At 36.7% G+C, this 19428-nt stretch overlaps 1 protein-coding gene across 11 annotated transcripts in view; it reads left to right on the forward strand.

Moving 5' to 3' along the window:
- FoxP (forkhead box transcription factor P) overlaps positions 1 to 19428 on the forward strand; it is a 301004-nt gene that overhangs the window by 135582 nt on the left and 145994 nt on the right. For all 11 annotated transcript variants that reach the window (XM_018512303.1, XM_018512304.1, XM_018512300.1 and 8 more), the window contains one exon: positions 18667 to 18774. In XM_018512303.1, coding sequence (XP_018367805.1) covers positions 18667 to 18774 — 108 coding nt within the window. The remainder of the gene's footprint in view (positions 1 to 18666; positions 18775 to 19428) is intronic.

Below are 19428 nucleotides of genomic sequence, written 5' to 3' on the forward strand. Positions count from 1 at the left end.
GTTAATATTAGAATTAAGAAATGCTTGTATCGGAAAGAATTCCGCGATAACTGTGATAAGGTTGCGGCGATGAGTTTCCTGCTGCGAGTTTATTTCCTCGTTGCGTGTACCGTAACACACGACGCCTATCGTCCGTTATTTTACTTATCGAATATCGTTTACTTTACGCACGCGGTGTATATATGAGATCGAATGATATCGGACACTCGCGTTCGCGCTTCTTAGCAACGCGCGATTCCATCGTAAGCTATCGACGCCGACGTAGGCGCGCGCGATATGGAAATGAGCGTACGCGATACCTCGGCGCATCTCGATACGTTCGTCGCGTTCCGGCCGAATTACACGGTAAATTTTACACGCTATCGAATGGCCGCGTTTCATCTTTCAACAGTTACAACGTATACCGTGAACGCGCGCGCGAGCGTTGGGGGTGCGGATCGCGGAGTATAAAACATAACGTGGGGGCTGCATCGGGTCAGATTTAATACTAGAAATGGGAGGGTGTGGCGGACGAGCTCGAGGGCTAGAAACGGGCTCAAGCATATCGTGTGCACAGTTATTTCGGTACACTCTTCCTCAAAAATAGCCGCTCGTTAAGGCTGACCATTGTTGTTCTGCGAATCAAAATATTGTATAATTATAACGTGACGCGATATAACTGTGTAAGTATGTATATTCTTATATTGTGTCTTATACGACAAAGTTGATTCGATGACTCATCGGTGCCGTAATTGGGACAAGGTATAATCCATTCGCTCAAAGAAAAACGCGTAGGTTTAATCTTGCGCAAGTCACAGAATTTATTTGCGAGCCATAAATTTGTTTATGCTCTCGCGATCATGGATGAGATTCGCGGATGGATTTACAATGGCAAAGGTAATATACGTTTTTGACAATGATTGTACGTGCTTATGTATAACACAGCGGATGGTTCGCCATTGTACGTAAGCGTTTGGTATAGCTCGGTTGCATGCGGACGACCAATGCCATCTGTTAAATGTAATAAACACGGAATCTTGCAATTCACCGGCTCGACACTAACACGCCGCGATCTTCCGTGAAGCCGCGGCTGCAGTCGTTTCTGTTACGTATCAAACAAACATTACTCAGTTATAATCGATTAAGCTTACTTCGAAGCCAGACCCGTGACGCGTGCCGTTCCTTTGATTGCCGGGTAATCGCATTTCCAATCTATCGATTTGCAGCGCAGCACAGCGCGCATAACAAATGGTAAATTAAAATCGATAAATAAACCAGCACGGAGAGAAATTTGTAAATCTGTACGTTGTTTTCTGCACAATAACGTTAATTTTATTTTTTGTTACACATCGACATCAAAGGGACTATTACGATATTCTCAGAGCACTATCGGGTGTCTTTTAATCCTTCACGGAATGAACGATTTTCCTCAAGTATTTAAAAATTTAGTTAGATACAAGTCTGAAAATAATTTTGTTAACTCACCAAAATAATTCTGTAAAACGCTCAAGCGTTGATGACAATGCTGCAAAAAGTTTTAACATTCTCGCAACTAGTTTGAACATCCTCTACACAATTATTTTAATGAAATTCCAATAAAATTATTTTCAGATCTGTATTTAACTAAATTTTTAGATACTTCAGCAAAATCTTTCCGTGTTCAGTATCACTTTTGATATACCCGATTTTGTCTCTTTACGTGCTATATGTAACATTTTTATTAATTATACAAATACATAAATTTGCTTATTACCGTAACATTTCTCAATGTCTAGAATTTTAATTAAAAGAAAAAATCTGTTACAAAATATGTTCATTTTTATTTGACATTTTTACAATATTCAATGTGTTGTCCTCGTGACAAAATGGCACGAATTAACAATAAACTAAAGAAGCATGTCACACATATTATTTCCAAAATTTAAAAACGCGCGAAACTGTATAAGTGAAAAATAGCAATTCGCAGGCTTGACGTCGTGAAAGAAAGCGTCGACATAAAGTTGATAAAATGTAATTAGGTACGACATAACGAAGCTCAATAACGAGTAATCAACGGCTCATTGGTGGATGCGACTAGCAGCGTACATTTATTCCGGTAATGCCCGCTTCTGGAAGAGGAAGCACATCCGCGGCGGTGGCGGCGGTGGATGTGTGTCGTTAGTATTTAGTGTTTAGTTAACATCGGGGATGGAGAAGCCGCCAGTGTTTGTAATTGGTACAGTTTAGGAGCGACGAAAGCGATTGTACACCTCACAGATTTCGCCCCGGCCCCGCCGAGGACGCGCGGCGCAGCGTAACTTTTGTCTGGCCCGCGATGGCATCGCGGCATCGGTCGCGAGCCAGTTTCAAATCCGTGCCGGGCAAACGGCACGCCAGATGGCACGGGTACGTATCGCGGTCGTTACTACAATTAGATATTCGCTCCGGTCTGATCTCCAAATAATAACGCCGAAGGACCGCGCCCAAGGTCTTAGCCGATGGTACCTTCCGTCCGCCTTGGCGGCATTCGCGCCTCGAGTCGCTCGGTGACGTTTGCCTAGGTGAATTTATCTTGTCGATTTTTTCCATATCTCTCGGACGCGAGACGATTTCTTTTAACGGGAGACTTATAAGTCTTTCATCATTGTTGAGAATTTTTTGGGAAATTATTTTAAGGATACGATGTCAGAGATGAAGTGAGCTATAAAATCTGAAAAATCGAAAATTTAATCTTTATATTTAAAACTTAATCGAATATGTACTTAAATTTAAATTGAAGCAGCGCAGTCTGTGATTGAAATTTTATTTATAGCAGCCTTAATGAATGCTAATTTTAATCTAGCTATGAAGCTAAGGAGCTGTGGAATATTAGAGTCTCAATTTTGTGAGTGTACGAATTATTGAAAGAATGTGATCTTGGAGTTATTTGAATTAAAATCACTTTATCACAACATTTTCTGATTCCTGCATCTTTAATTTTACGAATACTTCAATTTCCATATCTTAATATGCAGTTAATACACATTTTACCCGAGTCTGGCTTTTGTCATTAAAGAGAGTTGAAAATACGAGCATTATTAAATCATTACACATAGCTATTGTGAATGATACATAGTATTGGGCTAATGACCCTAGCGATCGATATTGAAAGTCCCAATACGAATCAATATGCTTTTAAAAGAAGAGTGGAACGCGAATATATCTCCTGTGCATCATTGGCTGAAACTATTCAATTATAATCTAATTTTACAGTTTGAATAAGGCAATGAGAGAAAACATTTGATTCATTCGATCATAATCCGAGGGCGATGTGCTCGCACATTATTAGCCCGCATGAATGACACGATAGGGTTTTTTTTATATTCGTGACTTAGTATTCAGGAAGGCGTATACCCACTTATTTGGAGATCAAGAGCTCCCTCGAGCGAGACGACTTTAGACTAGGCACTCTTTCGCCGACAACACCCCGTATATTTCATTTTTAAACAACAAAAAAATGCTAATGCACCGCCGCGCCCGTTATCGGCTCGGCTCTGTATATGAAATAATAAATAATCGGGTAAGCCCCGGTGCCATTATTTTTACGTCGACTTTACTTCGGAGATACACATTTTCCCGGGGTTATACTTTCTGCGTCGCCCGTTTCGTTATATACGTACAGTACGTGACGTTGACTCTAGTGTCGGAATTTTACTGCCGGATAACTCGTCGTAATTCGCAAAACAGCTATTATGTATACGCGAAAATATTTTGGACAAATGTCTAGGGAACTCGCTTGTGTCCGTAAATATTTAATAAAATGTTTATCTCTCATTAAAATATTTAACATTTTGCATTTGAAAATTCTTTACTTATTAATAGATAGTTGCATGAGTCTATATAACAAATTTCATAATCCTTAATAAAAATAAGAATGAGACTTTATTTAGCGATATATATGTTCGCGCAACAACAATACAATCGATTTTTGGTGGAAATAATTTTATTAATTTTATAATGAAACATTGAAAAATTATATGAATCTTTCAAACATCAATTTATTTTGATTTGTACTATATAAATAAAAAACTTCTTTAGTGTAAATTTATATATGTTACATTATTTATTATATTAAAATTCGGAAAATATATCTTATATCTAAAATAGGTATTCGCTATATTAAATATAGATATTAAATATAGTATTTTATTATATATTGAAAGTCTCAAAAAACTTAAAATAAGATATAAATGAAGTATAAACTTTTTCGTGATTAACAAGAACAAATAATGCTTTTCTAAAGCAATTAGTGATATGATAAAAATAAAACTGATACGTATTTTTTTTAAACATGTATACATAAAAATTCTTAATAAACTCTAATCACTCATATTCAATACTTGATATATGATATCTATATCTTTTAGCTTGTCAAGACTCGCGAATATTTTCGAGAAAATAATTCATATGCAGATTAGCTTGAATAGATCGTATAAAACACGGTGAGCCCGTTTGTGAATTCTGCGGGAATATATGATAAACACACAAGATCTTTGACCAGCAACTGTTTCATGCACTTTTGAAACTTTAGAATAACATCATAACAATACATCATAACAGGAATTGTGCATAATTCTCTATATCATACTTGGTATACTGTCAGTTATTCCAACATGGAATCCTAAGAACGTTGTCAGACCGCAAATAGTAAATAGCTGTCATATTAATATTCCTATTACGTTTGGTTGGAAAATTTATAATCTACGCTCTGTGTTACTAGATATATTATATCAGAATATATTATACCAAAAGATTTCTCTGTCTTGTATCTAATTACTTCAATGATCTTTAATCACGCAGTAGTCTATAATACGATATACCATTCAATCGCGTTATTTTCTTTCCAGTGTGTTAATTGAGAATTCATATATATTTAATTAGTAAAAATGATCTTCGAGAAAATATCATAAATATCGAGTTAATATAACTTAATATTTTTCCTTTCTCTCTCTCTCTCTCTCTCTCTCTGTTTCTTTCTCTGCTTCCTTTAAATTTTAAATTTAAATAAATTAAATATTAAGATGTTTAAAAACGTCGATATAACGCTCTCTGTGTATTTATCTCTCTTTCTCTCTCTCTCCAATTGATAAAGATAAATTGTTGAAGTCATTGAGACCGAGTTAAGTCTATTAATCGTACATGAAGTACATATATTTGACGCTCATAACACGATGCTTAAAAGAAAACATGCAAAGAAAGATGTCTCAAAAAAATTTGACGCTATTTGAAGAGGCCCAATAGCCAACAATGAATATTGCTCGTGCGAGAAAAAAGGTCGTGGCCGAATCAGCATCAATCAGAGTTTCGTCTTGACGTTCATGTTACTCTAAACCGAATCGAAAATTCAATTGAATGTCGTCGAATTCTTACCGGAATATCAAATTCGCCACAGCTCCATCTATGAAAGAGAGAAAAAGAGAGAGAGAGAGAGAGGGGGGAGGAGACAATGAGAGAGAGAAAGAGAGAGAAAGAGAGTTGTGGCTGCTATAAACTTTTTCATGTTATGCAAATTTAATATCTTTCTTTAAACTTTGCTCGTCTTGAATGTTTCGCTCTTTTGCGAACATTGATTCGACTTGCTGAAACTTTCGCATTTGTTTACATGAACATTTGCTTCGATGGTAAATCATATGCATACAAATTAAGCAATATTATTTTCGTACATGAATCATTTCAATATGATTCATTGGTGTAACGAGTTATATGCAACGTTTAATAATGCATGTCACACACTATTTTATGGCTATTGTTTTCGAATATTTCTTCATATACTTAATCATTTGATTTACAAACATGTTTTAATAGGTGGATTAGAAAAATTTATTTATTCGACATATCAATATTAGAATTTGGATATTTGATCAACTAAATATTTTATTACATATTTTTCAATACAGTAAAAACGAAATTTTGTGTGTGCGTATATTAAATGTATGTTTAATTACAAATATTCACAAAGTTAATAATATAACATAATAATAAGGTCGCATCGACTTTCTCTGTCACCGTTACGTAATTCTCAGGAGGAGAAATGATTTGCAATATAGAACGCGGTCCTTCCGGGGGCTTAGGCCGAGATTGAGAAGCGGTCGTGCGAAAGAATCAGGCAAATCACGGGGACCCTTCTCATCGAAGGGATGCTCGATCAAACAGAAATTCCCCTAAATAAAGGAGGTTATCAGACTATAAACTCGCTGCCGTCGATCGATAACTGCGGCGCGCTTATCCTCCGACTTTTATCCCGAAATTTTTATTGTTTAAATAAATCATCGTCCGGCACTGAACGTGGGATTACGCGGAGGTATTAATGGCAGCACGTATGCATTCATATTTATTTACGCAATTATCCGCCGTCCGACGCGCAAAAAAAAATATAATTGGCCGTGCTTTATGGCTTAAAATACGAATTGCCCGACGTCAAAACATATTTGTATCACGAAGCGACTTTTCATCAACAATATTCGATAAATCGACGCGTGATTCCGCGCGATTGTCTGAATCTGATTTTTGTCATTTTGTTGTCAGGCACGCAAAAAATATTCCAATATTCCAGTTTTGGGAATATCCGTATATTTTTTGCGTGCCTGACTACAGTTATTTTTTTTATTAGTTTCAGTCGCATTTCTTTGTAAATTCTGCATTTTTATAATTTATGATATTGCGGTAATAAAAGTCGGTAAAAAATATTTGCGATCTGCAATATAAATAAATCTTTCCGTGTGTGTGTGCATCTTCTCGAAAGTTTTAATGAAATTTATATTGTCTCTTTTCTTTTATCACAACATCATTTTTTAAATAAATATTTATATACATTACGTAATAAAAAATCGATTGAACAGAAATTATGCAAAAAATAACATGCAAAATGTTGTGGATATTACTTCTTGCTTTACGCTCTGGGAGAAAGGATTTTGTTAATTTAACAAGTCATCAGTATTTAAATAAATGATTTGTAGATATAAATTATTGTTTTAATTTGTTGTGACTGATGCTAGTTTGCTATTCCAATCAATTATTAGTAATAGAAGCAATTTATGTAACCTATTTTTTGGTAGACTTGTTTGCTATAGTAATACTATAATTATTTTGATGTAGGTATATCGTATTAATGGTGCGTTATTCGTTGTATTAACGAATAATGAGAAATTATTCGTAATAGTAACTAATCGATCCATTTTTTTGCCAAACCATCATATTTATCATCCCTTTTTTTGTTTCTGTAATAAACTCATTTCTTTCAGTGCGCTTGAAACATTTACTTCGCATGTTTCGACATTTTGATTAAAAGCAATAATAAACCGTATGAAGAAGAATCTCATTATACATTCGAAGATGGCGTCGGGTGAAATATCATATTTAATTTTTATTGCATCAGCTATATGCATTGCTTTGCGTCTCCGACAGCGGTTCGGAACCAAAGGGGGTGGTGGAAGCTACTATAGATATACAACGAGGACTGTAAACGCGGGGTGTATGTAAATATAGCGTGATACATTGGATACTCGCTTATAAACACCCCATTTTTATTCGGGTAGCGTTTCGCCACCCGGCACCCACCCTTCCCATCCAGCACTGCGCTCCTTAGCTACTAGCCCACCAACGCAAAGAGGAGACAATGCCAAACCTATTATTTTTGTGTTTTTATACATCACGTGCAACATTATCTCCCCAGTATTGCAACGAATGTTTTGGCAGATGCAAAAATATAAGCTGCCTCAGAAATAAAAAATATCTCTGGCTGTTTAATTGAATTTTTCAAATACATTAAACTGTTTCAAATAGAAACATTTTATTTGGAACATACAATTGCTTCATTACATTATCGAAAATTGAAAAATGTCAACAAAAGAATATAACGTAACAAATGATAAAAGAAGATATAATAATTCGACACCACTCGTAATTTTAATTTTTTTGGCTCTTTTTTTTTGTGGCTCAGCTTTATTGAGACTTATTCTAAGAATCTTGCTCAATAAATTCAAGAATGCTGCGATAGCATTAATCACGTTCTACCCATAAACAACATAACGAAGAAAGAGATTAAGAATATTGTAGTTTCGTGTGTTCAGAAGTAAGTACATAAAATATTATTTTTATTTATGTTGGTCTACAAGTCTTTTTATTCATTTTTAAATTTATTATGACAAATATCTAAATTTATATAGAAAATTTCTTTAATATTTCACGACACTCTTCGAATATTATAAAACGTGTAATATTACTAAACGTGTTCAATGACATATCATATTAGTTGTTGGCATATAAGAATGTCAATATGCTTGAAAGATATATATGCTGAAAGATCGTTTTTCAACGCAAATTAACCATATAATCCGATCGCGCGGATTGGACCACTGGATCTTTCAGTCGTTCATATCGAGTAGCCTTGAAAGATGTTATTGCCCTCACGATCGTCCAGTCAGGTTCAGTTTGCAGTTTCCGAGAATAAGTGTCGGGTGAGAGTCACGATGCATCTTTTCTCGCACGAACTTTTTTGTCCACTTTTTTATCAAATGTTTCTTATTATAATCCTGTAGATTATACTTAACTTTTTGTTGCATTCTCTTATCATTGATTACTTTATTGCTAAAAAGACTTAGCGAAAAAAATTAATCACACCATGAAAAGAAGATATCTAGTCACGTTTTGTAATAGATTATACATATGATTGATACTTTAACGATTTTAATCTTCCTAAATGTGGATGTTACGTAATATTTTGCACGATCATATAAAGAGTAAATGATGGATTTTCTAGTTATGAATATGACTAATTAAATAAACTGTATATCTAACAATAATAAATTTGCTTATAATATATAATTTGTAGTAAAATATTTACGCATTTTTATATAACTTGCTCTAAATATTTATGCATTTATAGTAAAGAATTTACTAAAGAAAGAATTGCGATTGAAAAATAATAATATTTATAGTAACTATTTACAATTTTCATACTCATGTAATTTAGTTTTTTGCATTAATTGCTAATTAGGTTGGCTTAATTTTTATCACTGCTTGAAACGAAAGGTACAGACGCGCGTAGCGTAATATCGCCCAGCTCGTACGCGTATCGATTTGACTTTGGAAATTCGATACTCACGCATAGGGTGCACGTGTTAATGTTATTTACGCCGTGATGTTATTTATGCGCGCCAACTCGTGTTTGAACAAGTGTGCCACGATGACGACAACGCCCGTCGAAATTGGGAAAAAGTGTTTGTCAGCAAACGAACGCGCCAACGATCACAAATAATTTTAAGCCGGCTAATGGTAAGGACGCCAATCAGCAAATTGTACTGCCGCGAACATTCTCTCTGTTCTCTCTCGACAGAGACTCGCGATGGTAATCTAACGCGATTATTAAATTCGGTATTGCGCCTTAAGCGGTGTGCTAAAATATCGATAAGAGAAAGATATCGTTACATTTGCATACATTAAAAATTATTTTTGCATCTTTTGTGCGATGAACGCGAATATTTCACAAAATTATAGGTCGTGATTAGATTTGAGGGGGAAACAGAAACGAGAAAAATTATTATTAGTCTCATTATTATATGTCTCATTAATTTAACTAATTTGACACTTGAAATTGATGACCACATTTTAATTATCCGCACGATAAATTGACGGAAATTTATAGTTGTATAAATAATCGAGCGGAGAACATAGTTGAGAATCGGAACCAAGAAACGCACACACATGTTGATTTTATAATTTACGCTCGATTTGATGTCAACGAACAATCCGCATACCTGTTTCACAAATATAAGCATAAAGCAAACTGGACGATTCTAGTTCGTTACTGCGTGGACTGGTTTATCACGTCTTAATTTAAATGCTGATTGCTACGAGTTAAAACATATACAACGTTGTTTGAATACGCTCGATGGTATGTGAACTCGCCTCGTTTTTCACGTATGCCGTATATAATCGGGTGACAATAATGCAGTGGCCGGAGTAACAACGATATTGTGATATGCAAGTTCATTCATGTTTCACAAAAATAATTTTTTCAGATTGAGAAAAACGTCTATTGATTTTTAATTTTTCACGAAATATTCTATAAAAAAAATGGATTCATATAACTGCAATCTCTTATAGTTACGTATTGGTTTAAGAATCAAGGATGATGTCAGTCATCGTTATTTACAATCAGAGAAAATTTATGCACACGGTACTTGCAAGTAGCAGTTTATATAAATAAACGTATGTTTGTCATCAACACCAGTATAATTTATTAAAACGGCTTTATTAAAGCAGTAACTTTTTGCTTCAGGTCCAATATGTCACGTAGAAAAGGATTTCAGTTATATTTGCTACATATTTCGAGCCATGTTAACAACTGTTTTGTTTTTTCACATTACGTTTCTGTGTTATCTCTCGGATCGATAAAATAATTTTTAGTGCGACTCGTAAACCAGACTTATCATAATTCAAAATTGACGATGAATTTTTCCATTGCAACATTCATTAATGGTAATGATTTTTTATATACATAATCCTGGAATATAGAATTTTTATGCAAACTTGGAACTGTTCGGATCAACATAAAAGCTGTGGTAAGTAAATGGTTATTGTTAAGTGTGGGGGAAACATTAAATCAACTCTTTCGCTTCCAACAAACTTGATATCATTGTGTAAAGCATCTGCCAAGCTTATCTACTCTCGTGGCGTCGCTTGTATCACCACTCGTTTTATATGCAAAGGAGAAAGCGTAATCCGCGTTAAATGCATTTACATATCGCAAACGTTAAGAGTGAAGGTGCTCGCGTTTCTCTCGAAAGATTTTCTTCCTTTTGTTCCCATTGCGGGGTAAACAAAGAGGAGGAAAACGGGCCGAGCGGCCGGGCAGGAGCGCTGGAGCGTTGTCGAGTCCAAAGGGCGCTGTTTATTAAAGGGCATTAATCTGCGAATCTGTACTTCTCGTCCGCTTTAACTCTCACCACGGCGAAACGATATTACTTAGTGTGTTTCCGTGATGCTCGCTTAAATTGCGTTTTGTAATTAGCCAAGAGGCAACACGCCCACGGTTTCTCCTCGCTGCTTTCTTTCCTCTTCTTCCCTTCAACTCTCACGCGCCTGCCGTCGTTCTTGTCGTTCCTTTTCCTCTTTTCTCGTCCTTCCACCGTTGACGCTCTCGTCGAGTCTTGCTCCTCTAGAGTGTCCCGCAAGATTCATAATTGCATTTGTCGGATTTTACGCTATGTACACTGAACACGTGTAGTTATCCGGGTTGACTTCACGTGAAAGACCACGGAGGTCTTGTGATTACAATGGAAAGTGTTAAATTCGTTCTGTACGTGGATGTCACTGAGATGTGGTTTGTGTCTATATTTCGTCAAGGATTAGACATATTTTTAATATTATTACTAATTATCACATTTTTCTTTTTATATAAATAATTACAATTTACAATTCAATATAGAACTCTAATTCATTGTAAAAATTGATAATGATGATAAGACAATAAGAACGAAGAAAATTTTATAAATTTGTATAATTTGTATAATTAAAATTAATATTTGGCAGTAACTTTAAATTCCTATGTACATATATCATTATTGTATTAAATTATAATTTTCTTTATATTTTTTTCATAAAATATAAAATATCTATAAATTATTGAAAATATATTTTACCGTCATATTGTCTTCATATCATATTCATTTTAATCCAAAATAGGAAGCTCTATTAATGAATATAAATTTTTCTAAATTATTTACAAAATATTTCGTATATCAGATTCGTTAATTTCTGTTACCACCAATCGGTTAATATTTGAAAGTTGAGAAAATATAAATCTAAGATGCGATGAAGCAATTCAACAGTTGCTGTTGAAATAATAGCTCGAATATGCCGCGAGCGTTCTATCTTCGGTGCGGATATATTGTACGTTGTTTGCATTATGCACAGCGCCGCTCTAGAAAGTAAACGTGAATGTGGAGAATCCACGCATATCGCAACTTTATGCCTGCGAAGTGGATGCTAAGAATACCTTGCGTGCTGTAGCGCGCACGAATGGCCAAGAAGGCCGTACAATGTTAACTTTGGTTCCTCGACTGGAAACGGCACAACTTCAACATACGTATAGCTATCGATGGAAATCGCGTCGCGTGGGAATCGACTCGTTCTTGTCTTTAAACTTTTCATGTAATTTACGAGTTCGTTTTTGCATTTATTTGAATGCAACATGGGAATTTACAATTGCCTGCATACACAGCAGTTTTTATTTATAGATTCCATCGCAAATAATACATATGCTTCTCATAATTGCAACATAAAACGTTTCGTATTATCTTTCAGTATAAAGGGAAAAGATTTACGACAACAATTAGACGAGCTAAATAATACAATGAAATGATTGAGTGTTCAATCAATTATCTCTCTGCTGAACTGAGTTATTATTGCCGCATCTATCGAATATAAATTTGCAATCATGACGATACGCGCGAAGTGATATATTCTTATATCTCGGGATGATGGTGTTAGCGTTAATCTTATTTTTGACTCGTGAGTCATCGCAATGCAAATTACGAATCGCCTGACGCAATCTGGCTATCACTACAAGAATCACGATTACCGCGTCAGCTGTTCGTCGCGCCTTTATGTGGTGTACACGCCACAGTGTCAGCGTCGGTTATTAGTATTAGAATACAGCTGGAGGCTTCTAGCACGCATCACCAGGAGAGGCAAAACAGACCGGAAAAAGCACAGAGGGACTGGGACGCTCGACTACGTCGTGGCCTCTCCTCCCTCGTTCCGTCTTCATACCGCGTGCGTTTCTGTCTTTCGCGTGGAGGCGGTCTCGTTCTCGCACGGCAAAACTTAACAAAACAATTTGCTCCAAAGCAAACAACGGCATCCGGTTTACTTGTGAATAAACAACATATTTATTTTTAGAGGCACTGCGGTCGTAACTCGTTTGCTCGGACGGCCGCGCTCGTAAGAGCGTCTATTTGTCGGCATTACATGAGTTAACGGATGGATAGATAAAAATTGTTGGTTACACGGATGCTATTTCACTATCCGAGTCGCTTATTAGATTATACAAAGATCTGCAGTAGCAATCATACGTATCATCGATTTTTTAAAAATTCAAAATTTTATAGATATTATTTTATTATTATTTTGTACGTGTGTAGTTTTAAAAGCAGTGTTTTTACCTTAAAATCAAAAGTAATATTTTTGTAACAAAATATCAATAAATTTATATAAAAAAATAATAATAAAATATAGTGAAGATTAAATATCATTACCGAATAATATACAACAATAAAAAATATTTGGAACTAAACCCATTAGGATACTAGCAATTTTAAAGAAGTATCTATAATCCGCGCAGGTAAAAAGTCGAAATAACGAAGTTAACGTGCATTAACGATAATGATATACGTATTGGTATATTGATACAGGTTAACATTCAGACGACGTGACAAACGGTTTCCATTGATGACGTTGGCTGACGTAATAAATTAGTCCTATTACCTAGATTTGGCATAAATTCACCGATATTGTTCCCTTGTTGTATTAATTACTAAATTACGGCTAAAATATCTCCGCGATCTCATCATTTATGCCAATTTAAGGGTGAATCGATGCACCGTCCGTTTGCGGTAAAAATCCATTTACACTTACAGCCATCCGATAATATATCGTAAATAATTAAATTGTAAATTTAAGCAGCATAATTACTCGAAATCGTGTCGATCTCCCCAGGGATGGCCGAGGGGATGGCCGAGCGCGGATTGCATATTCATCATTCGCGAGCGCCACCATTTCAGACGAGACACTTCGTTGGTCGGCCAACGATCCTGGAGACGCGCGCTATACGCGCGAAAAATTAGCATGTAGAAGACAGTAGTAAAAATAATAATTGACGAGATTATTCGACCTTCTCGTGAGACACTCGGGACGAAATGAAACGTTTTATCGCCGTGCCGTGTCTGAGGGCAGCAGCGCGGGGTTGTTCGTTCCTCCCTTTCTCGCGTACGCGTATTGGGGAGAGTGATCGTAATCATATTTTCATGGGGACGGATTTATGCAACGCACCGCGTCGTCTCTCTGTACATAAAACGCATTTAAAATTCTCGAGGCGCGACCGGAAGGTGCCTGTTCCCGTCTCCGTCGATAGCGCGAGCCGAGCCGAGCCGAGCCGGTGGTAGCGCCACGGGGGTTGTAATTGGCAATATCTATCGAATTTTACGATAAATCTCACCGTGCCCCGAAGGAGGACGATGGGGGTGGGCCGCCGCGGCAATAAAACACCGGGTAGTATCGCGAGGGTGCTGCCGCGCCGTGCACTTAACGACTTATCTTATCTGCGAATTAGGTCGCGGTTAGTGCTTCGCTTAATGCGAATCTACGAATACCAAGAGGCACGTGGCTGCGATCGTAACCACGTGATTTATTGTTGAAAGTGTTATTAGATTGGTGTGAAAGTAGTCTCCTTGTATTTTGAATAAAATTATTTATTAATAAAATTTGACCGATTATCTCAAAGATGTACACTGAGAAAAAAGTTCTTGATATTTGTGATTATAGTTAACTAATTTATCCAACGTTTAAACATTGCGTATTAATTTAAATCTATGTTATTTTCATTTGGCTGATGAAGACTTAGTATAGTCAATACTAGTTAATTGGGAATAAATGTGGGGTAATATACTAACTTAAATTAAAATCTTCCTTTTTTTTTATCTACTCATTTAATTTTTGTGTTTGCAGTATCGAGCGGATTCGTCCCTTCTTACTTTATATATATGTATATTGTTGGCACCGAAAATGACTATGAAGTGTATATATTAGTTATTATTACCATTGCAATTATTATAATTCTTAGTAATCTTCAGTGCTAATTATTACATATTTGTTAATAGAACCTTTCATATAACCATACGTATATTATTACTAATAATTTTTAGCAGTAATAATTGCAATTATGTTAACATGCAATTATATAGTCATAAATATCAAAAACTTTTCTCTCAGTTAGTCGTTATTTTTTGTGTCTATTGATTTCTTCATATATTGTCACATCTTTAAAGCTGGTGTACATTTGATCTGTGAAAAAGTAAAATGCAAATATTTCGAATTATAAAATACAGATTTTACTTAATAGCACAATAAAGTACATTGAGGATTTTGTGGTTTAATCCGTTTTTACTATTATATATTTATATTAATATTTATACATCTTTAAGTTAATTTGTACGCGACGGCTTTAATATATATGTACATCAGGGCGCATTGAGTATGTCCAATCGAATTCACTAACAGACAATGATATTAATTTTCGTCATTACGATGGCGATTATATAATAATATTTTCAAAATATTCAATATCGATCTAAAGCGTTTATATGAAACGGTAAACGCGATGCGCGTTATCAGAGATGCATAGACAAATTTCGAAACTGTGCAGTACATGTTTGGATTAGTTCTTAGAACAACAGACATTAACGTTTATTTTAACTTACGCTTATAAATGATAAGGTCGATGTACTAGAGTAATTATATTTCAATCGTGTTGCGAAGTGGAATCAAAGATCCACAAAATGATATAAATATAGCTCTGGATCACTTTCCTCTCATATTGTAATGAATTATAATTTTTACTTTTCTGATATCTGTTTATGTGAACGTCATCGACGCTCGGCTCATTTTCTGTAATTCTAGTATAAGAAAATGCATTTTAGCGACGCACGCACGCGTGTGCGTGTGTGCGCGGACAATTGTTCCGCGAAGAAGATGAGTCTGTATTCACTGTATTGGCATCATCCAATTTTACGGTAACGATTATATATAAATATAAAAGGCATAATATAACTGCAACTGATCTCGCCTGGAGACGGTAACAGAGAAGTTAATTAAAATCGCCGTCAATTCTGCCTTGCCGCGCGTCGTCGCTCGCGCACGTGACGCGATTTGACAATGAGCCACGTCGCGTCGAGAGAGGGACGTTGGATCTTCGGGCTCCGTCGCGCGACTGTAAAAGATCCGTTTGTTTATTTCCACGTGGCACAATACTTAACATACAACATTTCTATGATGCCCGCGCGCGGGATGATGACGAGCACGACGACAAGCGGGCGGACGGTGGTGTGCGTCGCGTGTGTTTTGTTTGCGCGTTTTCTTTTGTCGCGTGTATGTCCAGCTGCGCGCCGAGAACGCGGCCGGCTCATGCAAATGCACGACACACAATGTGCCTCAATAGCCTCCACGTATTTATGCTATATGCTATCCGGTTCAGTATTTTCCACCGCGCGACTGTTTATTTCTGTGCCTCGTACACGGAGAATACGCGAGGCTCTCTTTTTAGAAAAAGGGTGGAAAAAAAAGGAGGACCGAAGAGGGAGATAGAAAGAGAGAGAAAGTCAGCCTTACGCTGGCATGGCTGGCGTGCAAGCAGGTTACTTCTTTTTCCTCTTTCTTTTTCCTTCTAAACCATACAAGACACTCGCATGGGCGAATCACAGGGTTTTGAATTTCAACGGATCTAAGGATCCTGTGAGTATCCTCTGCAGGGAAAACAGTGGGTCTCACTTCTTTCTCACGAAGGAAAAGCAAGTTCCATCGATCGCGCCCGACGATCGTTACGTCGTATCACCTCACCACCCTATGCGCGTCGCGAGTGGAAACAAACGGAGTTACATTTTGTAATTACCGACTCTCGGGTCGGTGCCGACTTCGCATAGTAATCGATCACGCGTTCTTGCGGCTCGTTTCAAAATTTACGACTTTAAAGTCTCCGCGACGTTGCGCATTATTTAACGGCGATTGAAGATTTGTTCCTATTTTCTTCGAGATTTTGAAACTGTTGCCCTCGCTTTTTCAATGAGCTTAATACGAAGATATTGTCGTAAATGTTATTTGAGATTTTTCTACAAGCTTAGAAATGCAAAAAAGAGACCCTGTGAATGAAATTAAATAAAAAGGACATTATACACACACACATATATATATAGTCTCCCTTTTTTATTTAATTTTGTCGCTCATGCTTGAATTCACGTAAAATATTGAACGCATTTCTGCGTAACCCACACGGATGAACGGAAATTTGGCTAACTATACCGTGCCAAAATAATTTCGGTCATATTCCACGTTGATTCGTACACATAAATCATTATGGTTATATAATTACGATTTTGGCTAACTCCCGAACTCTTCAGATATAGTCAATCTTTTTATAATTCAAATGTGGACCTCTTCATTAGAACAATAATACTTTGAAATAGTAAATTTTCCTGTAATAAGATTTTATCGACATACATTTATAACAAACGTTATATTGTTCGGTAAGAAAAATTGTAGTTACGGCAATATTAAAAATCTGTTCACGCCATCGCTCAAAAAAGTCGAAAACGACCAAAGCGTGCCGTGTATATATTTTAATAAAGCTGGCAACATGCGATGTCTCGTTTTTTACAGCGAAAAACGCGATTTAAAATAACGGCAATGTAAATAAAACTTTACATCATAAAATACGGAACATAAAATATCACCAGTATCAATAGCATATAAAATACTCCATTATATGACGTTTAGTAAAATATCATATTTAAATTATACTCTCGCTCGTGTGTCCTTGCGTTGCGGATCTTTGACGTCTTTTTTCAAAATCAACGAGCGCTCTTTATTCCTCGGACAACGGGCGAAATGCCAGTGTCACCTCACGAGGAAAATGAATATTAATATAAGCACTTCGGTCGACCGTGCGATTTCCTCCGACCAGGCAACGAATAATATAATAGCTGGTCCGCGGGAGATGCGTCTGCGACCGAGAGGGCGAAGCACCCGAAGACGAAGTGTTCTCATTATACCCGGTGATTTATGTGCGTGCCACCTTGCCGTCGGAAGAGATTCTAGGTTAGAAATAAAGTTAAAAGAAAAATAAGGCTTACGGGGTGCAAAGTCGAGAAAGTGTGGAGGGGGAGGAGCCGCGGCTCGCGGAATATATTACAAAAATAAGCTCGCCGGCGAGCGGCGAGACGCGGCGCGGAAAAGCGCCGAAAAAACTTTCAAACTCCGGAGGAGCCTTGAAAGATCGATGCCCCTCGACCTGCCCTGCCGTGTAACTTTTCTTGTTTATCGAGGCGCGGGAAATAAAAATCCACCGGTCACGATTCGCGCAACCATGCAAATAACTTGGCGTATTTCGTGAACAATTTTTGCAGCTCGTTGCTAACTAAATTTTTTTGCGGAAATAGTAGAGAAGGAAATAACTTTGAATTGAGTCGTATCTCGAAGACAGATCGAATGTGACTAATTAATTAGCATTTCTTGCGGTGGTAACGTGTCAGCTATTTTTTGCTCATTTGCGGTTCTTTCAGAGTTAATATATCAGATTCTTATCAAAGAAAAAGAAATAAAGAGTAAAAAAAGGACGATGAGCGTCTAACAGTTTAACAATGCTAATTTTGTTCGTTTAAGCTCTTTATTTATTTACTCGCATCGCGTGTGTCTCTTTGTTCCATATAATGTTTTATGCAAAAAAAAATGGCTGAATACAACATGATTACTCTCATTTCACGAATGGTATATACGTTTATTTGAATTGTTATATCAATCATAAATATATACAGAAATATCGGTTTTACTGTCTCCTGCTGTTGTTTGTTGATGCAACGTACTATTATGTATAATAATTGTAATATTGATTTGTTTTAGGGACACATTGGTGAAAATCCGTTTGACAACGGTTCGTGGGGAAAGGAGCATTTTCAGCCATCGACAGTTCCCTGGCAGCTGAATCCGCGCAGTCACGGTCGTCCTAGTGTGAGTGTCTTTATTCTTTTTTACCTCATCTAACTTATTGCGCCAACAGCATCGATTTCAGACAATATTTTTATATTAAACAGTAAAAATCAATTCAATCTGCAATACCAACTAAAACTACTACTGCCGACAAAATACGAATTTTTCGTACAAAACAAAAACTTACCTTACGACTTATTTTTTTCACCTCAATCGGTTGCATATTTCGCGTAATGCGATTTAGAGATTATCGGCCGTAATTCTCAGCGCTCGCGAGGGTAGATGCGTCAAATTTATAATACCGGCGGGTAAGAGTACTCGCGTCGAGGATGTGGAAGGAAGGATGGAACGGGAAAAGAAATCCGGCGGCTCATTGTGTCGGCAGGTAGCAAAAATGCTGCCGGGGTCGCCGGCTTTCTCGAGCGTTTTCTCTCAGGAGTCGTCGGCTACTACTATATCGTCATACCCCTCTTCGGGAGCCTCCAACCCTTCGGTCGGACCGTAGCCGACCACCCTCTTACGCTCGCGCTCACTCTCCCGCACCACTCGTCCTGTCACCCGGTATTTATAATACGCTTTGTTTTCCCTCAGCTATTTGTCTTGGGTTCTCGGCTCCTTCGCTAACATTATTATCCCGCGTTTTATTTTTATTTAATTCCGGCGTGTCGAGTCCCC

This window comes from Trachymyrmex cornetzi, unplaced genomic scaffold (assembly GCF_001594075.2).
Source record: "Trachymyrmex cornetzi isolate Tcor2-1 unplaced genomic scaffold, Tcor1.1 scaffold4, whole genome shotgun sequence".
Classification (NCBI taxonomy): domain Eukaryota; kingdom Metazoa; phylum Arthropoda; class Insecta; order Hymenoptera; family Formicidae; genus Trachymyrmex; species Trachymyrmex cornetzi.